The sequence below is a fragment of the Pan troglodytes genome, chromosome 3 (genome assembly GCF_028858775.2).
Source record: "Pan troglodytes isolate AG18354 chromosome 3, NHGRI_mPanTro3-v2.0_pri, whole genome shotgun sequence".
NCBI lineage: Eukaryota > Metazoa > Chordata > Mammalia > Primates > Hominidae > Pan > Pan troglodytes.
Window position 1 is genome coordinate 179,090,538 of NC_072401.2, and position 27,750 is coordinate 179,118,287.

Sequence of the window (27,750 nt, forward strand, 5' to 3'; positions counted from 1 at the left end):
CCGTCTCAAAAAAAAAAAAAAAAAAAAAAAAGTTAAACCATGATTACATTTTCTAAGGCTCCCTTCCCAAGTTACTTTCTTGCTTTTCCCATTTTAGTGAACCACTTCCAAATTCAATGTATTTCTGATTGGCTCACAATTCTCTTTCCCAGCTGTGTTATTAATATTTCACCAGTTTCCTACATGTATTTCCCACAAACCCCGTGAACACTGGTATCACATCATCAAAGAAGTTCCCTCCCTATACAACATCACTAGGGACACACAAACAATTCTTTTCAAAAGAAGACACATCTATATTATTTAAATAATATTGCAGTCAAAACTGAATTTTACGAATGTATTTACAAAGTAATTCCATTACTTAAGAAATATAGGGAGATTATTTCTCTGAGGAAGAATGCGACTTAAAAAGAAAACATCTTTTAGAAACATATGTGGATTGCCTTTGTCAGCTCAACTCCCGATTTGCTGGGAAGTGACAGGCCACGAATACTTCATTCTCCTCTTCCTGGTGATTTTGTAAATGACTGCCTTATTTATTAATGGAAAGCAAATATACAAAAGTATCATCTTAATGTAACCGCAAGTTTAAATCTGATTTTTTTCTTTTTCCAAGGCCCAGCACCAGGTTTAAGCAGGTTAGCATACCTCAGACAACCCTGGAGGAAGATTCCTTCTCTGAGAGTGAAGCTGCAGGGCTGCCATTAGTAGTTGCTAATTCCAGGTTTCAAGTCCTCACTTATGGAGAATCTGACTTAGTGGGACAGAGGGCATTTTTAAAGAAAGAGGCTCCCCAGACAATTCTGATACACAGCAAGGTCCCAGAACAAGTGACTTACACTGTTCTTAAAACGATAGCTTTCTCCCCTAAATCAGAAAGAACATAAGATGAGCACAGAAAAAAACAGCTGAAATGCTAAAGTTTGAATATCGTACATGTACATTTATTAATGACTGTTGATTAAAAAGATGATTTTGAAGGAAAAATGCTGCTGAGAAAGCACGCGCACAACTTCTGTAGAGTTGTCATACAGAGAGTTAATCAGAAGTTAGGGAAACAAACCAAGCTAAACAACCCATTTCTTGACTTCTAATTGCCATACCCACCTCTGCACAAGGAATTAGTAAAATTACAGTACAGATCAAGTTCCCCAAATCATTTTTAAAAGAAACGATCAATACTAAATATTAGCAGCTAAAACATCATTGATTCTTGTGGCTTTAGAACTTTCACACACTGAGAGCTCCATAAGAGGAAAAAAGCAAAGAAAATCAACACAATTGCTCATCAGAAGATAGCTGTATTTTCTAGTATGTACAAAACAAAGAGTATCTCATGTTCTGTCATCTTCCTTCCTCAAGTTTTTAGGGAATATTAAGTAAAACCAATAATCAGTGCTAAGAGATGCATCACTGTGACATAATGAAATTCAATCAGGACTGATCATGCTGAGACTCTGCTGTTTTTTTCTTTGGGTCTAAAAAACTTGTATACTCTATTTTAAGCATCCAAATATGATGATTCCTTTTGGGTTTAATATATCACTGTGGAAATAAATCTCAAAGTAGCCATTTTTTGCAACACTGATCAGAAATCCAAGTGTCACTTAAAACTTATATACAAAATACAGCCACATACATATTCATCTTCAGATAATATAAGAAAGGTTAAATAAAAATAGATAATAAAATTTCAGATATAGAAAGTGCCAATTCAACATAAATTTATTTTTGTGTTTATTTTACAAAAAGACTTTAGAACACATGAGGAACACTAGATGATGAGAGTGAGCAGCCTTTTCAGCCTTTGTTTCTTTCTTCTTTAAATACAGATGTTGACAGTAAAGATGGATTAGATGCAGTCCACTTTTTCCTCAGTTGGCTGATTCTTTTCGGAATTATAAACCATGAAACTAAACTGAGTAAATGTTGAAAGTTTATTGCAAGCAGCACCTGGGGCCAAAAATGAGAAAGACGTTTGGTGAACTATAGGATGCACATATTTATAACCAATACAGATACTGCTTATTTGACTAGACACTGGCTACTGTATACCTTATGTCTAAGCCACGTGGAAATACACTAGTGTCATCCTCCTCAGAACTGAGCAGTGAACAGTCCGTGAAAGGAATGAGGTAGCTGGTCAACTATCTCTTTGAACTTCAGAAAACTGGCTGGTTTTTGTTGTTGTTGTTGATCTATACACATGCTGTCACTGCTACGATTATTTAACTGTTCTTATGTGTTTTTCTTAGAAAAAATTATTCAGGCACATCTCCCACATTTTATTTCTCTAGCCACTAGAACACTCTCATCATTCATTCATAACCCCATACCCCACCATTGCTCCCTATTCTTCTACTCTCACAGGAAGAGTCAAGAGTAATTTGTCAAGATGCTTTGTCTAATCAAGTTCATCTTCTCATGCTCAAACACCTGGGGGAGGGTCCTCTTTGGTCATTAAATAGAAGAAACTAGTCACCTGTAAATTCATCCACAATTATATAATTATCATTTTTTTCATTCTGTTAAATCCAACTTTGAGCTTTCTAATAAGGTTTATTTCTTAAGAGGGAATCAATAAAACTGCCTTATTTGATACATAAAGCTTTTCCCCTTCATAATTTTTATTGACTTTTGTGTCTTAGTGCTTAAAAAAGAATAAAGCATTCCTCAAACAAGTTTTTCAAATATAGAACTGTGGGAAGTAAAAGATCAAAGAACAATAATAAGCAGTCCAACCTAATAAGTCATATTGATCAGTAAGCTGTGTATCTTCCCCATCTGAAAATTCACTAATGAGAATCAGCAGTGGCTGATCTTAAAATGCTTTGAAACTGTGATAGGCTCATATGGAAAGTAAATGAAGTGAAAGACAAGCCTCAAACAGTGCAAAAATAATTCTGCTAACCTCTTCGGTTTACTAATTAGTAATACATTTTGTTCTTTGGAGCCCCGAGAAGATCTAAATGGCTGAGGCATTTAAATAATGAATAGAAAAGAAATAGGGAAGATAATTTATCCTTGTCTATTTTTAATTAGTATAAACATTTGACTAGATTAGCCTATGTCAACGTGTACTGGAGCTGAAGCTAAACTTCATTTAAGACACATGTGAAAGATAAGAACTACTAGTCAGAGACTGGGTCATAACTACCAGCAGTCAATCCAAAGAGGCTTTTCGGTATATTTTTAACGCTGTGGGTCTTGAGATCATCAATGAACATTTATTCAATGCCCACTTAAGGAGTCTCTTTTTCTATTGAGTATAGTGTATTGTACAAAACAATATTTAAAAAGTGTATGTTTTATAGATATTTGGAAGTTCACACAAATACAAAATCCAAACACAACTTACCGTAACTTCCAGTCACATTGGCACATATAACAGCCCCAAAGAATTCTGGAAAATGCTTCTGGATTCTTGAAATCACTTTTTGGCAAGCTATGGTTGGATCTTCTCCTCTTCTCATGTATTCTACAGCTTGGTAGCTGATTGAAACAGAGGTGAAACCTTAGTGTCTCAGAATAAATACTAACTCCAAATTGGGTTACTTGAAGTTAGAAATTAAAACCACCAAAATTGCCACATGTGATAGAATACACATAAATGAACAAGAGTTGGTTACTTCTGTTAAAGCATCCACAAAGCAAGTCAACTTTGATACAGTGTCTATCTTTTCAACTAATCCACCCATGAATTTCAGATGTGTATGCAGTTTCTAAGAAGCTCTTGTGCACAGAAATTCAGGTTACACAATACAAAAATTATGTTTTCTTTCTTTTATTTTCTTGAGACAGAGTCTCATTCTTGTTGCCCACGCTGGAGTGCAGTGGCGCGATCTTGGTTCACTGCAACCTCTGTCTCCCAGGTTCAAGCGATTCTCCTACCACAGCCTCCCGAGTAGCTGGGACTATAGACTTGTGCCACCATGCCCAGCTAAATTTTTTGTATTTTTAGTAGAAACGGTCAGGAGTTCGAGACCATGCTGGCCAGGCTGGTCTCGAACTCCTGACCTCAGGTGATCCACCTGCCTCGGTCTCCCAAAATGCTAGGATTACAGTCGTGAGCCACTGCACCCAGCCTCAAAAATTATTTTCTATCTTAAAAGAAAAAAATATCTTCTCCAAAGGTCTCTAAAATTCACAAACTAAGAAGTCATACCTTGGTAGGAAGCGCATCAATATATCACCATTCCCAGTGGTTGCAGCTGCCCCTGCAGTATCGTCAGCATAGGCTCCAGCTCCAGGTATTGGTGAGTCTCCTACACGGCTTTGAGAGGGTATTAACAATTTAGGGCAGGAAATCGAGTGTAAAACACATTAAGTCATAAGCTGTTCCAAATAAGGGATAGTTCCACTTAGCCTCTGATACCGTTTTAAGTAAATTCTTCATCAGAACAAAGACAGAACAGGTTTTCATTAGTTTTTTAACTAAGGTTTTCACAAACCTGCATTAATTATGTAATAATTTGTTATCAGACGTGGAGTGTACAACAGCTGAACTCATAGAAACAGAGACTAAAATGTTGGTTACTGGAGACTGGGGGGAGGGGGACCTGGCGAGATGCGGGTCAAAGGACACACAATTCCAGTTAGGCAGGAGGGTAAGTTCCAGAGGCCTACTGCGGATCATGCTGACTAAGGTTAATAACAATAGAGTGCACATTTGAAAACTGCGAAGTAGATTTTTTTTTTTTTGAGAAGGAGTCTTGCTCTGTCACCCAGCTGGAGTGCAATGGCATTGATCTTGGCTCACTGCAACCTCTACCTCCTGGGTTCAAGCGATTCTCCCTGCCTCAGCCTCCTGAGTAGCTGGGACTACAGACACGAACCACCAAGCTCAGCTAATTTTTTGTATTTTTTTTTTTTTTTTCAGTAGAGACTGGGTTTCACCATGTTGGCCAGGCTGGTCTCGAACTCCTGACCTCAGGTGATCTGCCTGCCTTGGCCTCCCAAAGAGCTGGGATTACAGGCATGAGCCACTGCACCCAGCTGAAAACTGCTAAGTAGATTTTAAGTGTTCTCACCATAATAAAATAGGTCTGTGAGATAATAAGTTAAATAGCTTGATTTAGCCATTCTACAACATATACATATATCAAAGTATCATGTTGTACACCACAAATACACATAATTTTCATTGTCATTAAAATTAATTTTTTAAAAGAACTTGTTATCAGCCAGGTATATACCAGGATGGCATAGATTTACAGTGACTATTCTATTATTACCATCCTTTATCATCTAATTTCCAGATGATTGCAACATGTTCAAAATTGGTTTCCCTCATCTATAATCTATTTCCGCTTCCTATGTAATGTGCCAAACTTTTACCAGATTTTTTTCTAGTAAGAAATGTTTAATGCTTTTCTATTTCAAAATTAAATCCAGAATGCCTTCAACTGACTTAAGACTCCTTAAATCTGGCCCCAGTCTTCCCTTGTAGTCTTATCTTCCAATACCACTTCCCCTACCCCAAAATACACACACACCCCCACACCCCTTCTTCCCTAGCCAGTGGGAGCCCTGAATACACACACACACACCCACACCAGTGGGAGCCCTGAGCGTGCACGCACACGCACACATACACACCCCTTCTTTCCAAGCCAGTACTTCTGCGTGCGCGCGCACACACACACACACCCCTTCTTTCCAAGCCAGTGGGAGTTCTGAACACATGCACACATACACACACCCCAGTGGGAGCCCTGAACACACACACACATATACGCACACAACTTTCCTAGCCAGTAGGAGCGCTGAACCTCAACTACCATGACTCAGGGCTGAGCTCCAAGCATCACTTTACTGGTGTTCCTAACTACCCCAGCTTAAAGAGATCACCTCTGCCACCCCTAAACCCTATAGCACTGGCTGTGACTCCCTCTCCTGTGGCACTCAGCAGAGAGTACTGCATTTTCTTTCACACTCATTCATCGCAGCTGTGAGACTAGGGCTGTGCTTTGCAACCCCCATAGCACCCGGCATATATTGCTCTGCATTCAATGTATATTTGAGAGCTCTGTTCTTTTGGAAACACTAACCCATGTATTTTGAATTTTATACCATTTGTAGATGTACCAGCAGCAATATGTCCTGTCTTATGGATTACAACCATGCCTAGAAGTTAAAAAAAAAAAATCACTGTAGGTGTATAAAGTTTACCTCAAATATAACCGAATAATTGAGCAACTGGTAATAACTGCTGTGCTCTGAATGTTTGTGTTCCCCCAAATTCATGTCAACATCCTATTCCACAAGGTAATGGTATCAAGAGGTGAGGCCTTTGGGAGCTCACTAGGTCATGAGGACAGAGCCCCCATGAATGGAATTCATCCCTTATAAATGAGGCCCCAGAGAGCTTCCTCGCCCCTTCCACCATGTGACGACACAGCAAGAAGACGCCATCCATGAGCCAGGAAAACAAGCCGTCTCCAAACTCTGAACCTGCCAGCGCCTTGACCTTGAACTTCCCAGCCTCCGTAACTGTGAGAAATAAATTTCTGTTGTTTATAAGCCATCCAGTCTGGGTATTTTGTTAACTGCCACTATAACAGGCAATTAACATTATTAATTATTATTAACAGGTGGGGCCTTTAAGAGGCGATTAGGCTAAAAGGGCTTAATGCCATTATCGCAGGGAGTGGGTTCCTGATATAAAGGATGAGTTCTACCCAATTTCCTGTCTCATTCTCTTGACTTCCACCTTGGGATGGCCCTTGCCAGATGCCAGTGCCCTGTTCTTGAACTTCTCAGGCTCCAGAACTGTGAGGCAAATAAACTTTTGTTTATAAATTACCCAGTCTGTGGTAGTCTGTTATAACAGCGAAAAACAAACTAAGACATAGACTAATGTAAATTTTCAACATTGTAACTTGGAAAAAGTTATTTAAGGTCACTAAAATACAGCAACATAAAACTGCCAAAAAATGAAATGTCAAATAAAGATTTAAAAATCCGCAAGTGAATAGTCATTGGGTTTTAGGTGTCTTGTATAAATAATTTCCCAAATTTTATACAGATCCTAAGACAAGATGGATCTATCTATAGAGAGGCACACTTAATTGGCATTAAAACAATCAAAATCAACTTCTGGTAGAAGAATAGGGAAGAGCTACAGGAAGATAATTAACTAAACTTTATCCATAAAAACTGCACAAAAGGCAAATTACCAATAGTGTCATGACCACGATCATCTTCTGTTTCTTTATGGATAGGAATATCCTGCTTTAAGATACCAGGTGGTTTGTAGGGTCCGCAGTATTTTGAGGGATCTGGTATAACATTCTGTAAACAAGATTTAAGTTTTATTTCTTACAAAGGGTATTTTTAGAAATTGCCAAGAAATTATGTACAATCGCTAAACACTAGCAAGAAACCAAAAAAAGACATCTGGTAACTTAAAGATAAGAATTAAAAGCTAAGAAATCACTAAGTCTTATATAAAAACAAATAAGATAAGTAATTTTACTGAATATCCATTCTAGTCTAAGAATTAAATAATACAGGTGAGGTATCTATATTGCATGACACAGGTCCCTAATTTCTCTCTTTATATATATCTAAAATTCTGAACACAATAGTAAAATTTTCTAAAATTAGATATTAATCCTTAAAGAAATTAGATACACACTGGACCTTTAAATTTCAGAAATTTGTTCCTTGGCCAAAGAATTCTCAGACTTAAAGTAAAATATGTTTTAAAAGCTTTTATTGTTTCTTCAAAGCTAGGTTTATGTGAATATATTCTAAGTTGTGCTTTAAGATTCCTTTATAAATCTAAAGGGCTCAAGAATATAATGCAAACTCATAAATTTAGGTTGTGTATGTAGACTGGTATTAAAGCAAGAAACCTATTCCTATTCCTCATGTCTTACACATCAGTGCACTAGGTGCTTCCCCTAACTTCGTTTTATGATTAGCCTCTTTCAAGTGCTAACCCAAGGGACTTCTGACTTGATGGCTACTCGAAAGTAATTAGGACTTAGGGAAGAAATAGATGAGAGACTAAGATATCCCACAGAAGGACCCTGTACGGCAAAGGCAAACTGATTTATGCCAAAAGTCTCATTAAAGAAAAATTATTCCACTGGTAACATACTAGACATGTAATATTACATGTCCTCAAGTCAAGAACAAGATACTGGATACACTGCACGTAAAATCTAAGAAATATTTTAGACTCATAGTTTCCAAACTGATTTTTTAGACTTAGTTAGAAAGAAATACAAGCAGAGCAGCCCTGATTGAGGCAGCCACCTCCACATGGCAGAAACTTCAGTTTGAAAACTATTGTGAGAGACCAGTAGCTCTCCATGCTGGATATGCATCCGATGCAGCTAGAGGTGTTTCAGGAACATCCATACCCGGAGAGTCAACTAAAACCACTAGTTCTAATGTACAGCCAGGATGCTAACCAGTACCCTGGACAACAGGCAGGCAACACTGAGCAGAAAGGATGTCACTGAATATTTTCAATTAACTTATTTTTTTAAATTAAATGTGTGCATACCCTCCAATAATTTGGCTGGCAATTCCGAGCAAGCCAATCTGAATGAAGAGCTTGAGAAGCACTGGTAGATAAGTCTTCATTGATAAACCCCATACTTTGAGCAAATGTGGTGGCTGGAGATTGGAAAAAAGGAAAGTATAAATTATTCAAGTATTGTCTTTTCAACAAAAATATATGTACTAGAGACATTCTGGGTCAGCAGCATCTTAAGTGAGCTACACAAAGACTTTCAAAGGAATATTCACACATGAACAGTTTTAAGAGACTCAATTTTTAGACCTTCGATTTCCTTATGCCCTTCCTAAAACAGATCCACTTAAAACCTTTGGGGCATGCATTATAAGAGTTCTCGTCCCGGCCAGGCGCGGTGGCTCACACCTGTAATCCCAGCACTTTGGGAGGCTGAGGCGGGTGGATCACGAAGTCAAGAGATTGAGACCATCCTGGCCAACATGGTGAAACCCCGTCTCTACTAAAAATACAAAAATTAGCTGGGCATGGTGGCACGTGCCTGTAATCCCAGCTACTTGGAAGGCTGAGGTAGGAGAATCGCTTGAACCCAGGAGGCGGAGGTTGTAGGGAGCTGAGATCGCGCCATTGCACTCCAGCCTGGGTGACAAGAGCGAAACTCCGTCTCAAAACTTCCATTGCCTTCTTCTTAGAGATGAAGAAGAGATTTAGAAGTTACTTATCCAGTTAAATAGATGTTAAGTAAAACAGCTGGAATTTGAACTTAGGTCTGGTTTTATCCATGATTTTGTACTATTTTTCAGTGAGAACTATAGTCAAAAGACTAGAAAAAATTTCAGTGTAGTTAAAAAAATACCTGACTCTCCTACTAAAAGTGTGTGTGTTGTATGTTCCAGTACTTTCCGTGCCACACCAATAGCATTTTTAATTCGTCTGAGATCTCCTACTGCTCCTACATCCATAGTAGTGCTGCAAGAAAATAGAATGCAGTTAGGAATTAAGGAGTTTTCAGAGGTTCATAGTTTAAAAACATTGCTTTTCTCCAATCAATAGTGTTTTGCGGTTAAACTCCACCATCTTAACACAGAAGTGACAGCACATCCACGAAGTTCATATAGATTCCCACAATCAGACAAAATTAAGGAAAAAAATAGAAAATCAACTTGCCATATACCACAACAGCACTAAAATTCTCAGTTTCTCCAAGCTAATTTTAAATATGGCTTTTGAAAGGGGCCTGAAGGCTTCAGGTCAGGCAAATCACAGCATTTGTGGACAGCAGATAAACGATTGTTTATAAGGTCAGAGACATAGTTTTTTAGCTTGGCATTCTCCCAGTTCTAAGGGACTACCTATCTCTCCATGTGATATTTCTATTACTCTGATTTTTTTTTTTTTTCAGTTGAGAGGGAAACTGTGTTTAGAAAGGTCAAGTATAATAAGCTAGGGGTTTTGATCTGTGACAAAACTCATGCATTCTTTCATCTTGCTCTCAGAAGACCACAACTCTAAATGTAACTCAACATAATAAACAGGACCTGAACGGTGTTCTTACCCATCCATGATCATGGCATCTAGTGTGGTTTCTCCAAGCTCATCAGGACTTCCTCCAAAGCCTACAGAGCCGTCACACTGCTCTCTCTCACACATGGCACAGCCGCTCTCCACTGCATCCAGGGCAGAGCCTCCAGATGCTAATGCCCTCCACGCTGTTAATCAAATCCCAATAATGCTTGTTTATATATATATATATTTTTTCAATGCCAAATGCAACAAACCAACTCCAATTTAACAACTTTTTCACATTTACTGAGTTAAGCTGATTTTTTAACACATTAGTTTATCAAGTGCTACAAAGGAGTCAGTGAAGAGTCAAAATTATTTAACTAGTTACCAGAAGAACTCAAAAAACTGGCTATTGGTGCAAGGTGAAAGTTTTTTTTTTCACTTACTAATATCTATCTCTTCTGTGTGTGAGAAACGAAATCAGTATCCCCTCCTTTATTTTAAAAGGTACAATCGAAACCACTAAAAGGCAGGTAAATAAAAAATCCACTAAACCGCAGCCTTCTTCACACATTTCTTCTGCATCATTAGATTAAAATATGCATAATTAATATGTGTATTGAGGTAACACCTATCCCAGGAAGTCTTAATAATACTGAACAGCAAACAATTACAACGTGGACTTCATATGGATTAGTTCATTGAGTCTTCATAACAGCTTCTGTGGTAGGTACTGTACAATCACGACCCTCATTTTAAAGAAAAGTAAACAGAGCCACAAGTCAGGCAGTTAGTTTAAGGTCACACAGCTGGTAAGTAGCAGAGCCAGGATCCCATACATTTGGGGGTGTGGGGGGAAGGGTCTTTGATGGACAATTTCTTTTCTGGTAACAACAGAATTCCTTGAAGAGTGGGTGCTCTGGTTGGTAAACACTTTAAGCATCACTACAGCACCTACAGGCTTGAAAGTGTATTTACGCAAGTTCCCTCTTTCAATACAGGCAACTTAAACACAGAACTGTCCCCCGCCCAGGCTGATGCAATTTCTTTTCGTCTCATTATGGTTGGGAGTATCTTTCTCACAGCCTGCTTCTTCATTTTCTCTGAATCGTATGCACTGCCACCAAATTCTGGAGCCAATTCTGCCCTAGAAAGTTAATACGTTAGCAACTTCAGATGGAGGAGGAGGGGTCTGAAAATGACTCTTCTGGTCATTAAGCAAATGAAAGAAACAAGCATAGTACAATGCGAAAATGCCAAGATAATGGTACGTAAAGGCTATTAACAAGGTGCAGAAGGCAGGAACCTAACTCATTCTGGACACGAGGGCAGTTAAGTCAGGGAACGCTTCCTGGAAGAGGTGATACCTTAGCTTAGTGGTTCTCAACCCTGTCTGCAAATCGAAATCACCTAGGGAGCTTTTTAAAGAAAAACAGTGGCCCTGAGTCCAGCAGTTAGATCACAGTCACAGGAGGTGGGCCCCGGCAGGATGATTTTTGAGAAGCTCCCCAGATAGTGTTAATGTACAGCAAAGGTTGGAACCTTCAATTCTAGGTGGCAGGTAAAGTATGACAACACGTGGCAAAAAAAGTAAATGGGAAAAGAGTAGGCTATGGCTGGGATACTATTAGTCGCCTACAAAATTGCAAAGAAGTGAAGGATTAGAAACGAGAGGTGGAGACGTACACAGCCCGTGAAAAGACTGTCAGGCAGAAAAGCGTAGCTGCTAGTTGATTAAAGCACAAAGGCCATAAGTATGGTCAGCAGCAGAGTGGAAAATATATTGCGCTGGGGGCTGCATGAAGGGAGGACCTAAGATGCAACAGCGGTAGGTGGGGAGGATGCAGTAAAGGCCACTTGCAAGAGACTGAGCGGCGCTGGAGACTCAGGAAGACCTAGAGGGCGGGACCGCGAGGCCCGGCCCAGCCCGGCGCTCTTCCGTCCGCCCTGCCGGGTGACTGCAGCGGGGCGGGCTAGTCATCCCCACCCGCAAGCTCTCGCGGCGCAGCCACCCGCCCAGGCCGCCAACCCGCACCTGCTTCGGTTGCATTCTTAAAAGGCCAAGTGTTGACGACCAGGGGCAGAGGGCTGGAGCAGCGCACTAGGGCCTGGCAGAGCAGAAACGGCACGAGACGCACAGGCAAGTTCGACTTCCGCGCCATCCCTCAGCACCGAAGAGACCAGCGCGAGAAAAGTCCCGGCAGCCAGCGATCGCCGAACAATTAATCCCCAGTGCCCCGCCCGCCTAGCGCCCACGCCCGCTCTCTCGGGGGTGCGCTTAGGCGTCCCTCAACTCTCGCGAGACGAGGCGTCCCTGGGCCCGCGGGAGAGTTGTGTCACGGGGTGCTGGGCTGTTCCCTGCGCTAAGGTGCTTCTTCCTAAGTGCTGTGCAGATTTTTAAAATAGCCAGACAAGTTGCTGCTTTTCCTGTGGTTAAAATAGATTTAGCTTGATATTGGGAATTTAATACAAAATTATTCAACTCTGGGTTGCAGGGCCCCAGGAACTTTAGCCGATTGCTGTGTACTATGGATTTGGTTCTTTTACTGTCTTTTTAATTTAAAGTTGAAGTTGAAAAGTTTGTCAAACTCAGTATATTCTTGGGGATCCCAGGCCTCGGAGGTCTGCAATAGTTATGAGTGTAGGTGAAGCGTGTTTGCTTAGGACCGGATTGATTTTAGATTTTTTTTCCATTCATAGCGTCCGTCATTTTCGCACCACAGCTTTTTGTAGCACTTCCTCTCATTATAAATCCCTAAGCTGGAAGAAAAACAGAAACGGCCTATGTACCCTCTACCTAGCACACTGAAGTGCAGCTTCCTGCACCTCCAGGGCAAGACGGCTACCTCCATTCCTTTTTAAATGTATTTTTACCTTCCTGCCTGGCACTATTAAGTGCTAAATAAATGAATAAGAGGAGGAATGGGGATTTTACGTGCTTTGTGGAGGCTGCTCAGTTTTGTTGCTGGGCAGACGTGCGAACATGAACTAATAATCCCTTTGGGCGTCTGGAATGCCTGCCCAGGTTGCCAAGGCAAGACACATAATCACATAATTTTTAAAAGCATCTATAAATCTATACAAACTTTAAAAATATGAACTAGGCCGGGCACGATGGCTCACGCCTGTAATCCCAGCACTTTGGGATGCTGAGGTGGGTGGATCACGAGGTCAGGAGTTCGAGACCAGCCTGGCCAACATAGTGAAACCCGTCTCTACTAAAAATACAAAAATTAGCCAGGCGTGGTGGTGCATGCCTGTAGTCCCAACTACTTGGGAGGCTGAGGCAGAATTGCTTGAAGCAATTGGGAGGTGGAGATTGTGGTGAGCCGAGATCGCACCACTTCCCTCCAGCCTGGACAACAGAGCGAGACTCTGTCTCAAAAATAAATAAATAAATAAAGGTAAAAATATAAACTAGGTAGGAGTTGTGAGACTTACAAAACCTTCAAGGCTCTTATTGATTGCTAGGAAATTAAATACATAATTTAAAGAACATAAGATAGCCCAGAAGTATCATTATCCCATTGCGGAAGTGTTATTTAAAAGATACAATAAAGATAAATTTTCTAAGTTCCTTTCATGGGGTTTGGAAGAGGAACAAGTCATCTGTGCTGGAGTAATCATAACCCAATGGCAGGTGAAACTGGAAACTTGGGTGAAACAGGGTAAGAAAGCAAGAAAAACATACATTGTCCTCCGAGTAAATTTTCCTTAGCTCCTGGGCTGAGTATTTTTATGCAGCCTTAAGGAATTAGGACATGCCTTTAGCAAAAATTGTAAAATACAATACATGGAAAATTGGTCTTAGTACCCCACTGATCTCTCTAGCGTCTTCCTGTTTTTTAAGGTATTTGTGTTTCTTCTGGTGGAAAGAGCCTGATCTGTTACCTCCTACTATGTCTATTTCTCCAAATTCTTTCTTCTTAAATAAAAATTCCTGTCAGAGAAACAGCTAAATTACACTATAGTGGGAATCGCTGATAGAAGGTCTCAATATATCAGCTTTTCCATGGATATTTGTATGTATGTATGTATGTATTTATTTATTTTTTGAGATGGAGTCTTGCTCTATCGCCCAGGCTGGAGTTCATTGGTGTAATCTCAGCTCACTGCAACCTCCACCTCCTGCATTCAAGCGATTCTCTTGCTCCAGCCTCCTGAGTAGCTGGGATTGCTACTGCCTACCACCATGCCTGGCTAATTTTTGTATTTTTAGTAGAGACAGGTTTTGCCATTTTGGCTATGTTGGTCTTGAACTCCTGACCTCAGGTGATCCACCCCCCCCCCCCCCGCCCCCGACCTCCCAAAATGCTGGGATTGCAGGTGTGAGCCACCGTGCCCAGCCGGATATTTGTATTTAAATAACTAATATGCAATCCCTATAGAATCTACCCGATTCAATGTCTTCTTAGTGGCTACTAAAATACCTACTGGATCCACTGTCCAGTTTGCCTAAACTGTAGCTATTTCTTAAAGAAGTTAAATCCGTCTGGATATTTGGTTCCTTCTGGAGTAGTTTTCCTTTGACTAACACTTGAAGAATAATTTTCATTTTAGTTCTAGAAGTAACCTTCCGTTACTCTCACTTAGGTGCTCTTTTGGGCCTAAATATAATTACATCCTTCGCCTTTGTTTTGAGGTAAATCTAAACGAAAAGGAACATCTGTTAACAGGTAGTGATGCCGCAGGCAAGTGCTGGGAAGGGAATGCTGGGAAGGGAAGGGCGTGGTCCCTTTAAATGATACGGAAGCGGGGCGGGAAGTGCTGGGTAGAGGAGGGCGTGGTCCCCAGCTAGGGCTTCATCCCTGGGCCTGGGCCCACCTAGGTGAAGACAGGCATTTTTGTTTTCCTGCCCGAATGTCGCATTTCCCAAGACCACCCTGGCCTGCCATGCCCTCATCCTGTGCCTTTAAAAAGCCCCGAGACCCTGGCAGGCAGACGCACAAGCAGCTGGACATTGAGAGGAGCATATAGGCAGAGAATACAGGGGCTGCTGGCTGTCGAAAGGAACGCACCAGCATAGGAGCACACCGGCATGCTGGCAGGCCATTGACCAGCGGAAGAATGCAGAGTTTGTCGCGGGAGGTCAGAGAAGAGTCAGGCCGCCATACCTGACTCCAGGAGAAAACCATCTCCCTTCTGGTTCCCCCGTCTGCCGAGAGCTACTTCCACTCAATAAAACTTTCCACTCATTCTTCAAGCCCACGTGTGATCCAATTCTTCCCGTACACCAAGGTAAGAACCCGGGATACAGAAAGCCCTCTGTCTTTGCGATAAGGCAGGGGTCTAATCGAGCTAACACAAGCCGCCTACAGACGGTTAAACTAAAAGAGCACCCTGTAACACATGCCCACGGGGGCTTCAGCTGTAAACATTCACACCTAGACACTGCTGTGGGGTCAGAGCCTCACAGTCTGCCCGTCTGTATGCCCCTATAGAGGTTTGAGCAGCAGGACACTGAAGAAGCGAGCCACACCCCCATCACACGCCCTGCAAGGGCGACAAGGGAACTTTTCCTGTTTCAGTAGTAGACCGTAAAATAAATGATCCTCAGTTTTTCCAGCATCCTCTCCAATTTTTCATTCTTTTAAATCATTATACACAAGGGCAGAGATATTTAGTGTTACTGATAAATCAAAGGAACTATTTGTAAAAGTATTTTTATTTAAATTTAGAATGCATTACACAATTTTGTTTGGCAAAATGTTTCTGTTCCTAAGTAGAGCTTACTTATAACTAGCAATACTTCAGGAGGATTTTCGAGACTTAGATTTTAAAACTTAGGGTGTGGCCAGGCCTAGTGGCTCATGTCCATAATCCTGGCACTTTGGGAGGCTGAGGTGGGTGGATGGCTTGAGCCCAAGAGTTTGAGACCAGCCTGGGCAACATAGCGAGATTCCTGTCTCTATTAAAAAAAAAAATTAAAAAAACAGGTGACTATGTATCAGCTGTGGTTAACTCATGTAAGCTTCCTAAGCCATGCTTTTCTCATCTATAAAATGGAGATAATAATAGTATTCTTTCTTATTTTACAAAGCTTTGTGAATGAGGTAGGAGATGTGGGAGAATGGTGTAATACCAGGCAAATTAAATAAAATTCTCTTATTCTAATTTGCCATTCCCAAGTACCTATAATTGATGTCAAGGAGGCAGTCCAGAAACATACAAGGCAGTAAAAAGAAATCAATTTGATCAATTTGAGACACAGAAATTTCCACAGGAAGAATAAAGAGTTGGCCCAATACCTATAATGCATTTGAAAGTAATCACTTAGAATTTCCTTGAATATATTAAATGAGAATTAAAAATAACGTTTTTAGTTTACTTGGAGCTGCCTGAAATTTGGTTTAAATGCTTATAAAGATGGTGCATGGCAGGACTGTGAGATTTCTGGATGTCTTAAAAACAACACCCTTAAGTCTTAACAAGGGGAAAGCCTCAAATGGAATCTTAAGTGATGTTGCAAATAGAGCCTTTGCGTGTGTGTGTTTGTGTATGTGTGTGTGTTGGAGGTGGGTGGAGGAGTTTCAGACTGCTGCAGGCTCTCCTATTTCCTCTAAACTTCATGGCTTTCAATTTATCAGTCTCAGAAGGATGAAGAGTTGAGTCCCTCCTGATAGCATTTGAAGCTGTGGTTCCACAGAGGATTTAATGCTGTAGTTGCAGGGAGTCTAGGTATTTCAATTCTGAGGCTTAAAAAACTAAGCCATCCCCTCTGGCTTTTGCACTGATGCTGTGAAATCCATTTGAGAAACATGTCCATGTTTTGCTACTTGTTCAAAGCTGTAAGCGTGACTTGGCATTGAAATGATAATTTCTTTTTCAAAACTCCCCACTGAACTATTACCTAGGTTATCTAAATATAGGCTATTTACTTGATTGGCATTTGCTCCTGTCAGTTTCATAAACTGTAAGTAATGATTTTTGCTGATGTTAGAGCATTGTGGTACTGTGTTTCTAATTTAAATCAATGTCTACATTAATCTGGGAACATTTGATGTTACTACCTGATTGTACATTCTGGATGTAATTAGAGTCATTATACAGAAATAAGTGTCATCTTCTTATTCTCTAAATGAGAAAAGAGAGCATTCTTCTCTTCTGACATAATTTTTCTGGGTCATGCCCCCAAAACCATTTGTCAAATCAATAGCAGATTCTAATCACAAACTTTTTTGACTTTTTAACCTTTAAAAGTCATCTTAGTGACTTATGAAGACCAAGATTGTGCAGTAGAATGTGGGCCTATTAAGTTATTTCTTATCAAAATAAATTATGTACAACATATTTTCAATGTGTAATTGTAATACTGGGCCACTGCTGTGATATAGTTTTCTTAACAAGGACATAGTAGACTATTAAACATGGTGGATCTTGCTTTTTGTGACAGTTGTTTATAACATTATGATGTCATCATAAATGTGATCCATTACAATAGTAAAGCCTTAGGGCAACAGAGGAGATGTCAGGATGTCTTCCTACCACTTAAAAAATGACTTTGACATTGTTAAGGTAGTGTGACAGATGATTTCAATAAAGAAATTCAACAATAAAAGCAAACTTCTAAACTAACAGTGACTTACAGGAAGTACATTATGCATTTAAAATGATATCTACTTGTTGATCATGATAATGAGTATTAGAAAACTATCCAAATAATGAACACATGTATCCTGTGTGTAGCTACACAAATAGTCTGTTAATTCTCATTCATATAAAAATATGAAAGGAAAGATTTTCACATAACATAGCTTATTTTTTTCATTTTTTAGAAACACTTTTGTGTCCTTCAAATATCTCTGAAATACTCTAGCTCTTGTTGAAAATCACCAGCCTCTTAACATTTTGATATGTATCTGTTTGGTGAAAAATCTTGGTATTATACACACTGTTGTAGAACCTGCTTTTTTATTTAATATCTCTTTGAGCTCTGCATATCATTAAAATTTATGCTTTTTAAAAACCTTCATTGTGCAATGTAAATACAGTAAAGGACATAAAATGTAAATAAATAGATTAAAGAATTTTGTAGAAAATGAACAGCTATGTAATCACCACTTATATAAACAAACAGAATATTGTCAATACCCCAGAAAACCGCTAAGGATCTCTATAACATGTTCTCTGAAGATTTAAAAAAATTTTATTTAATTTTTTATTTTTATAGATACGGGGTATAAGTGTAGTTGTGTTATATGTATATATTGAGTAATGGTGACGTCTGGGCTTTTAGTGTACCCATCACCCAAACAGGATACATTGCACCCAAAAGGTAGTATTTCATTCCTCACCCCCTCCTTCCCTCCTACCTTTTGGAGTCTTCTGTTATTCCACTCTAAATGTCCGTGTGTACTCATTGTTTAGCTCTCACTTACGAATGAAAACATCCAGTTTTTTACTTTCCGTTTCTGAGTTATTTCACTAAGGATAATGGCCTTCGGTTCCATTAACATTGCTGCAAACGACATGATTTCATTCATTTTTATGGATGAGTAGTATTCCATGGTGTGTGTGTGTATATATACATATATCACATTTTTAATCCAGTTGTTTGCTGATGGACATTTAGGTTGATTCCATGACTTTGTTATTGTGAATAGTGTTGTGATAAACATTTGAGTGCAGGTGTCTTTTTGATAAAATGATTTCTTTCCCTTTGGTTAGATACCCAGTAGTGGGATTGCTGGATCGAAGGGTAGATCTATTTTTAGTTCTTTGAGAAATCTCCATACTGTTTTCCATAGAGATTATACTAATTTACATTCCCACCCACTGTGTATAAGTGTTTCTTTTTCTACACATCCTTGCCAACATCTGCTGTTTCTTGCTTTTTTAGTAATAGCCATTCTGACTGGTATGAGATGGTATCTCATTGTGGTTTTAAATTGCATTTGTCTGATGATTACTGATGTTGAACATTTTTTTCATATGGTTGTTTGCCACTTGTATGTTTTCTTTTGAAAAATATGTGTTCATGTCTTTGCCTACTCTTTAATGGGGTTATTTGTTGTTTTTGTCATTGTATTGTTTGATTTCTTCCTAAATTCTGGATATTAGTCCTTTGCCAGATGCATCGTTTCCAAATATTTTCTCCCATTCTGAAGGTTGTGTGTTTACTCTGTTGATTACTTCTTTTGCTGTGCAGAAGCTTTTAGGTTTAATGAAGTCCCATTAGTCTATTTTTGGTTTTGTCACATTTCCTTTTGAGGACCTAGTGATAAGTTCTTTGCCTAGACCAATGTCCAAAAGAGTTTTTCCTAGATTTTATGATTTTATTCTAGAATTTTTATAGTTTCAGGTCTTACATTTAAGTTGAAGACTTTATTTCTTAAGAACAATTTTTGGTTCACAGCAAAATTGAGCAGAAAGTACAAAATATACCCCTGCCCTCACACATGATAGCCTTCCCACCAGAGTGGCACATTTGTTACACTTGATGAACAAATTCTACACATCATTATCATTCCACATCCATAGTTCATATTTTTTTTTTTTTTTGAGACGGAATCTTGCTGTGTTGCCCAGGCTGGAGTGCAGTGGCGCCATCTCGGCTCACTGCAAGCTCCGCCTCCTGGGTTCACTCCATTCTCCTGCCTCAGCCGCCCGAGTAGCTGGGACTATAGGCACCCACCACCAGGCCCAGCTAATTTTTTGTATTTTTAGTAGAGACAGGGTTTCACTGCGTTAGCGGTGGTCTTGATCTCCTGACCTCATGGCACATTTGTTACAGTTGATGAACAAATTGTACACATCATTATCATTCCACATCCATACTTCAAATTAAGGTTCACACTTGGTATTATACATTCTGTGGGTTTGACAAATGTATACTGGCATATATTCCATTAGAGTATTGCAAGAATCCTCTACTCCATTTATTCATCCCTCCCTCCCCTCTAACCCATGGCAACCACTGACCTTTTTACTGTCTCCATGGTTTTTGCCTTTCCCGGAAGGTCATTTAGTTGGAATTGTGCAGTATGGAGACTTTTTAGATTGGCTTCTTTCACTTTGTAATACGCATTTAAGGTTCCTCCATGTCTTTTCATGGCTTGATAGCTCATTTTATTTAAGCGCTGAATAATATTCCATTGTCTGGATGTATCACGGTTTATTCATTCTCCTACTGAAGGACATCTTGGCTGCTTCCAAGTTTTGGGAATTATGAATAAAGCTGCTGTAAACATCCATGTGCACCTGGGTGTGGTGGTGCATGTCTGTAATCCTAGTTACTGGGAAGGCTGAGGTATGAGGATTGCTTGAGGCCAGGAGTTAGAGACCAGCCTGAGCAATGTAGCTAGACTCTATTTCTAAAAAAAAATTTTTTAAAGTTAACTTTGTGGTGGCAACTGCTGCCTGTAGTCCCAGCTATTAAATGGAAGGCTGAGGCAGGAGGATTGCTCAAGCTCAGTGTTTCAAAACTAGAATGAGCTGTTTGCACCACGGCCCTCCAGCATGGGGCAACACAGTGAGACCTTGTCTCCGAAAAAAAATTCCATGTGCAGATACAATGTAATTTTAAAGGATGTATAAAATCTATTTATGATGCACAGAAATTACTTAACCATTGATTTCTGTTGCTGTAACAATTTTTGGCTTTGTATACGAAGAATTTTTTCAGAATTAATCTGTCAGATACTATGTTGAGTTTATATGATAGTCAGTAGCAATTAAAATAGCATCACGCTAGATCATGAGTGAAGGTCAGTATTAGGAATTCAGGACTCTGACAAAGCAGAGTTAGCGCTGTCTGTTACTAACACTAAGGTTTCTCAACAGGGCAGATTTAGAGATTAAGCAGGTCTCCAAATTCAGGACAAATTCAGGGAGTCAGGTGGTTTGAGAGAATGGTGTCATAAGAACTCTGATATGAGGAAGGCCCTCATGTATCAGAGGGGCTTGAGACAGTGTCTTGCTCTGTTGCCCAGGCTGGAATGCAGTGGTGCAATCTTGGCTCAAGATTGAGAGGATTGGCAGTGCATCCTCTGCCTCTTGGGTTCAAGCAACCCTCCCACCTCACCCTCCTGAGCAGCTGGAATCCCAGGCGTGGGCCACCACACCCAGCTAATGTAGCTTCTGTGGAAGAGGCTTTTTGATCCTCCTATCATCTTTATAATTTTCTACTAACCACAGAATTGGGTAGCTGTGAAACCACTCACTTTTAATTGCACCCAGAGCTCTGAGGACACTCAGTAGTTTAGGTGCCCTTATTACTGGATGGCCCTTAGAATAAAGGCACAGCTTAAAAATGTTTTTTTTTAATGCCAGGTCTCGCTGTGTTTCCCAGGCTGGGTGCAGTGGCTATTCAAAGGTACAATGATAGCTCACTGCAGCCTGGAACTCCTGGACTTAAGCGATCCTCCTGCCTCAGCTGCGACTAACAGCTATGTACCACCGCACCCAACTCATAAATCATTAAACCCCTTGAATTTCATAGGTTTAGAGTTATGATCATGGTAACTCTGCAATTTTGTATTAGCTTTAAGTGCTTTCGGTTGCAAATAACAGAAAACTTAATGGTGATTTAAAGCGACAAGGCTTTACTTTTTTGCACCTAATAAGAAAGTTGCTGGCATTGGTTCAGTAGCTCTAAACTGTGAGAACTTACTTGCTGCTTTGTTTTCACAAGACAGCTACTGTTGCTCCAGACATACATCCACATTCAAGCTGGGGAAAAGGACAAGGACCTGGTATCAGCCACATCTTTCCCTTTTCATCCAGAAAGCAAAAGCCTTCTCAGACACTCCCCGTAGAATACTGCTTTATTCTCATCATCAGAACGATGCCACCTGGCCTTTTCGATGAAGTCTCCAGTACTCAACAATATTGCTTTCTTTTTTTCAAAAAATTTTGAAGGATCTGGATTTCACTTCCGGATCAACATAGTATACAGTGGGGCCGGGAGCAGTGGCTCACGCCTGTAATCCCAGCACTTTGGGAGGCCAGACCAGGCAGATCACTTGAAGCCAGGAGTTCGAGACCAGCATGGCCAACATGGCGAAACCCGTGTCTTCTAAAAATACAAAAAATTAGCTGGGTATGGTGGTGCATGCCAGTAATCACAGCTACTCAGGAGGCTGAAGCAGGAGAATTGCTTCAGCCTCTCCCCTCCCCACCCCTCCTCTCCCCGCCTCTCCTTTCCTCTCCTCTCCCTTTTCTTTTCAAAAGTATTTATTGGCTGCCTACCATGTGTCAGAGGTTGCCGTGAGCTCAGATCAGGCCACTGCACTCTAGTCTAGGCAATAGAACGAGACTATGTTTCAAAAAACAAACAAAAAAGCCCCCAAACCCCACATGGTATATAATGGGAATAGCACATGCAGAAACAGAAGCTCAGATACTTAGGTGAGCTTGAAAATTTAAGACCTATGTAAATGTCTAGAAACGTTTTAAAGGACTTTGGACTTCAGAAGAGAATAAATTCAGAGTCTAAACCTATCTTATTTAGATCTCAAGGGCCAAAGAAGCCTCATTCAACATCAGAATTATGACTGTGGTGCTCAAGGAGAGATTGAAAGGAAAATGACAGTTCTCCATCTGGGAGAAAAAGATGGTTATTTTTCAGAATAAGAGATTAAAGGAACATGGGGGATTAATGCCTGCTAATCTTGATCTTCTCTAAGAGTAGTAAAAATCACCTGCCAAGATTACAACAGATTTGAAATCGAATTGGTGACTAGAAATTGGTGAAGCATTTTAAAAGATTTATTATGGAAAGTCTTATGAAGATGGGCAATAACTGAACAAAAAAGATTGTGAAACATGAATGGGGATCCATTTGAATCAAGTAGCCTAACATTGCTGAATCCTAATTAATCACAGTCTTTTGCCTTTCTTCAGTATCATTTTAAAACACCTAAGTTATAACACTAAAAGTGAGGGTTATCCCTTACTGTAGAGGGAGTCTAGTTGGTTGATGGGAAATCTATTGGTATTGCTGATAATGACAAAGTGCAGGCTGGAGTTGGAAAATAAGGAGTTTGTAATAAATGATAACAGCCCTTTTCATATACCACTAACATTGTATTCTAGGCTTCAAAGGTAGGTTCAACCACAAATTGAAGAGGGTGTCTTGCAATATAAGGATGACTTAGCCTTAGAAACCCTAACAATTGTTGCTTTTCATTTGCCTTCCTTTTTTCCTTACTTCTTTTTCCCTCCCTGCCTCTTCCTTCCTCCCTTCTCTTTTACTTTTTCCTCTCCCCTTCCCTGCTCTCCCCTCCCCTCCCCTCCCCTGCTCTCCCCTCCCCTCCCCTGCTCTCTCCTCCCCTCCCCTGCTCTCCCCTCCCCTCCCTTCCTCTGCTCTCCTCTCCTTTCCCTTTTCTTTTCACAAGTATTTATTGGTTGCCTACCATGTATCAGGAATGTTTTTAGGTGTTGTGGATATAGTAGTGAATAAAACAGACAAAATTCCTACTCTGATGGAACTTACCTAAGCTACTAAACAAATGCATAGTAAGAGTTTAGAACTCATGGAGGAAATTGAAGCAGCATAATGGAATTGCTGGGGTGCAGTGCTCATGGTGAAGTGATGAGAAGTGGATTTTTTTGTTTTGTTGTTTTGTTGTTGTTTTATTTTTGTTGTCGTTGTTTTTGTTTGAGATGAAGTTTTGCTCTTATAGCCCAGGCTGGAGTACAGTGGCACGATCTCGGCTCACTGCAACCTCTGCCTCCCTGGTTCATATGATTCTTCTGCCTCAGCCTACTGAGTAGCTGGGATTACAGGTGCCCACCACCATGCCTGACTAATTTTTATAGTTTTAGTAGAGACAGGGTTTCGCCATGTTGGCCAGGCTGGACTGGAACTCCTGACCACAGGTGATCTGCCCGCCTTGGCCTCCCAGAATGCTGGGATTACAGGCGTGAGCCACCGCCTGGCCAAGAAGTGGTTTTGAAGGAAGAACCTACAGGGCTTGGTGATGGCTTGGATATGTGGTGTAGAGTAGAGTAAGTGAAGCACCGAACTTTACCTAGTTATGTTGAACAATGTGACTGGACATAGTTTAGGATGAGGAATACATTTTCGGCCTTGGGTACAGAGTGACCTTGGAGTTGATTTAATGAATGTAGTACTCTAGCAGCTTTCTGAGCCTTATGAGACTGAAATCTATATTGTTCACAGTGGACTCAGGAAAATACTCACAGAAGTGATTGCTGGTATTGAGAGAGTAGCTTCATGAAAGTAGGAGTAGGACTCTCCTGCTCGATTATGATATCTTCCTCCAAAGAGGAGAGCCATATCCCTGACTGACCAAGCGTTAATGTTTAAGTCATCTGGAATAAGAAGAAAAGCTGAGGAATGTTAGAGGAAGACACTCCTTATATCTCCTTTCATGTCGAGGGTATTCAGTGAACCACCGTCTTTCTATTCCTTTGCTTTGAGTGGCTTCTTTGATTGATAAATTTTGAAAGACAAAACCAGACATGCCAGCCTCATCTTTGACCTTGTTCCTGTTGATCCGGAGCTGCTTACAGGGACTGTGTTCTTTGCCTCTGCTTTGTCTTGCCTTGCTGCGTAAATCTGGGGTTGAATGCTAGGAAGTCCATTTGACTCTCGAAGCAAGGGATGGCCTCTGACTTAGCCTTTATTAACTATGAAAGTGGTCTTCAGTCCTCTCTGTGCCACTCCTTAATTTTATATTTCAGTTTACTGAGAACCCTGGTGGGGAAGAGAATTACTCTTTACTGAGTCCCCTAGAGAACCAAGAAGCAGTAAGAGAGTCACACCACTTTCTTCTGTTTCATAGCAGTTTGCAAAACAGGGTCACATGTGTGTTATCATCTATAGCTCCCATTTTTCTGGTGAAGGCATTGAGGTTTATAGAAGTTAAATGACAGGACCAAACCTATAGAAACTAAAAGTAGCAGTGAGATACTATATCTACAGCTCCTTACTACAAATACAATGTTTCTTTCTTCTCACCATGACTACTTTGGAGATACATGAAGGATAAGTTTTCTTTTTGTCACTGGGGTGGTGCATACATGCATCAGAGTTTGAGCAGCAGCATAGGGAATCTCTGTCAAATTGTGAAAATAGAAAACTTGCCACTTTATATTTTCTGGAACCCTTTCACATTCATTCATCCATCTCACATTTGAAACATGTCAGATTTTTCACTGGTATCTGAAATGTATTCAAATATATTTCCTTGAGAATTGCCCTTCACGGAGTGTTTAATTTAAAGTGCTGAATTCTGGTATTAATTTTGTTCTGTTTGTTGACCTGGTGATATTTGTGGTTCAACTAAGATATAATAATATTCCAACAATGTTGAAGAATCTCCACAGCAGCTGCCTTCCAGTCACGTACTTTTTAATTCCTCCACCATAGCAGAATGCGCTATTAATTATTGCAAAATTTTAAAAGTCTCCCGCTTCACAGTGGAAACTCTGTTGCGCTTATTTTAATGTGAAGGAAAATCTAACATGATGAGTACCCAGGAGAGTCGTTGTGGATAGACAGCAGTACAGTATGCATGGCCCTGGAATGTTGCCATGTGGCAGTAAACCCTTATCTCCAGCCAAGACCCATGAACGCAAATAGAAGGAATGTGAATTAGCCGTGGAGGCTGTGCGTTTACTATTAAGAGCAACTGTGCAATCTAGTTTTCAAGACTCGTGCTACCCAAACACATTTTTCTACATGACATAATGTTATCATTTAAATATTGTCATTCAAATGTGAAGACCAGCTGTGCATATCAGGACACAGCTGTCGGGTTGAGGTGCAGATAAGCCATCTGGTGCCTGGTTCTGGGTGGTTAAATTCCAGCTGGGGATTTAACTTCATATCCAGCTGTGATAAAGTAAATTGAAGGCTGCATATTATTCCTCAGAAATCACTCCTTCGGGATAATTCTCAGAAATAAATTTTAACCAGAGGTGTCATTGATTGGTTTTACACTTTCAATTATAGCATTTGCCAGAATAAAACCAAATGAAAAACTGTTCCGTCCTTTCATTTTCTTTGTATGAAATAAAACCAAATAGTTAAAGAGAATGAAGCTTCTTCAGTCTTCTTCAAATTACATCTGTACAGGGACAATCTGCTGTCAAATTACCTGGGTTCACACATCTCTCTAGACGACGAAAAGAAAAATCAGGTGATCCATAAAAGCTGAGTAGGAGAGCAAAGGTGGTAATTATCCTAATTTCCAGAATCATTATGTCTGGAGATATGTGAAATATGAGAAAGCAACACCATTTTAACAACAGTCGTTTCTTGTGCTTAGACACACCTCTTTCTCGATTTCGAATGTTTTCAAGGAAAGGACGTTAAAATCCTGCCTTGCCCTTTTGTATGTGTGGCTAATCATGGAGTCCAAGAAGGAAAAAAAACCTGAAAAAGTGAGCCTTCTCCACTGTCTTCAGGCATGTTTGTGTATAACTACCCAATTATGGAATTAATCTATATTACTGTTAAACATCTTCAAAGGAGTAGACTTTTACTGTAACTTACTGCAACATTTTAGTGAATACTGTATAGATTATTTTATCTAAAGCAAATAACACTAGGATATATTAAGTAATGAGTGAGATAGAGTTATGGTATATATTATGTATGTTAGCTATCAAATAATTTAGCCAATATACAGGTAAAATGGTTTCTTCTTTCTTTAAAACTAATTTACTTAATTCTGGCCGGGGTGGTGGCTCAGGCCTGTAATCCCAGCACTTTGATAGGCCAAGGTGGGCAGATCACTTGAGGGCAGGAGTTACAGACCAGCCTGGCCAACATGGTGAAACCCCGCCTATAACAAAAATACAAAAAACTAGCCAAGTGTGGGGCACAGGCCTGTAATCCCAGCTGCTTGGGAGGCTGAGGCAGAAAGAATTGCTTGAACGCAGGAGGCGGAGGTTGCAGTGAGCTGAGATCATGCCACTGCACTCCAGCCTGGGTAACAGAGTAAGATTCTGTCTCAAAAAAACAAAAACAAAACTAATTTATGTAATTCTCCCATCCAAGTACTAACCAGGCCCGACCCTGCTTAGCTTCTGAGCTCAGACGAGAGCAGGCATGTTCAGGGTGGTATGGCCATAGACTAATTTACTTAATTCTATCCCACGGCTACTGATTGGAAACCCAACCTTGTATCTCTAGATGGAACTTTCTTCTGGCAGACACAATTGCTAATTTAAATAAACTAAGAAGTGATTGTGGGTGTGTGTAGAGAAATTATTCAGTAAAGACAACATTTTCTTTTCAAAATGTGTTTAGGGAAAATCTTGTAGGAGGAGTATGTGAATCAACGGAATCCAGAGATAAGTATACTAATGCAAACTTCAAATGCAAACCTTATTTTCCTTTTGATTCTACTTGCAGAACTCTTAAGTTCAGGACTTGTTTCTAAAGGTTTGAGATGTCTAAGATAAACCACTGAAAGTGGTATATTGTCAGAAAAACTGAAGGGAGATTATATTTCTTTTGCGTGTGTTTGTGGAGGGAAGAGAATTTAAACAAATATTTTTTGGAAGCCAGTCATGGTAGCTTATGCTTGTAAGGCTTATGCTTGTAATCCCAGCATTTTGGGAGCACGAGGAGGGATGTTTGCTTGAGGTTAGGAGTTCAAGACCAGCCTGGGCAACATAGTGAGACTGTCTCTACCAAAAATAATAAGAAAATTAGCTGGGTGTGGTGGTGCATGCTTATAGAGACAGCTACTGGGGAGGCTGAGGTAGGAGGATTGCTTGAGACCAGGTATTTGAGGTTACAGTGAACTAGGATCATACCAGAGCACTCCAGCCCG

The 27,750-nt window shown here is 40.1% G+C and overlaps 1 protein-coding gene and 1 long non-coding RNA gene across 6 annotated transcripts in view; one reads left to right on the top strand and one right to left on the bottom strand.

Moving 5' to 3' along the window:
• Nucleotides 1-925: 925 nt before the first annotated feature.
• On the bottom strand, nt 926-12,302 carry AGA (aspartylglucosaminidase). Its single transcript, XM_517545.7, has 9 exons — nt 12,033-12,302; nt 10,047-10,200; nt 9,348-9,460; nt 8,522-8,634; nt 7,182-7,296; nt 6,054-6,129; nt 4,169-4,276; nt 3,362-3,495; nt 926-1,956 (listed from the first exon to the last, which is right to left on the bottom strand). Exons 1-9 carry the CDS (start codon nt 12,157-12,159, stop codon nt 1,856-1,858), a joined length of 1,041 nt encoding a protein of 346 aa, XP_517545.3. The 5' UTR covers nt 12,160-12,302; the 3' UTR covers nt 926-1,855.
• A 2,487-nt stretch (nt 12,303-14,789) lies between these two features.
• Nucleotides 14,790-27,750, top strand: part of AGA-DT (AGA divergent transcript) — a 388,110-nt gene continuing 375,149 nt past the window's right edge. For 4 of the 5 annotated variants that reach the window (XR_008547667.2, XR_008547669.2, XR_010156760.1 and 1 more), the window contains exon 1: nt 14,802-15,235. This is a non-coding gene — a long non-coding RNA (AGA divergent transcript). Of the gene's footprint in view, nt 15,236-27,750 lie in introns of all 5 variants that reach the window. The other variant, XR_010156761.1, reaches the window with a different exon arrangement.

Bases quoted from the DNA above. Each gene is read 5' to 3' on its own strand.
- AGA (XM_517545.7), bottom strand. From the start codon at position 12,159: ATGGCGCGGAAGTCGAACTTGCCTGTGCGTCTCGTGCCGTTTCTGCTC. The intron at 7,297-8,521 runs GTATGCACACAT...TCTTGTTTACAG, and splicing joins GCCAGCCAAATTATTGGAGG to AATGTTATACCAGATCCCTC. The intron at 1,957-3,361 runs GTAAGTTGTGTT...TTTTGGCCCCAG, and splicing joins CAATGTGACTGGAAGTTACG to GTGCTGCTTGCAATAAACTT.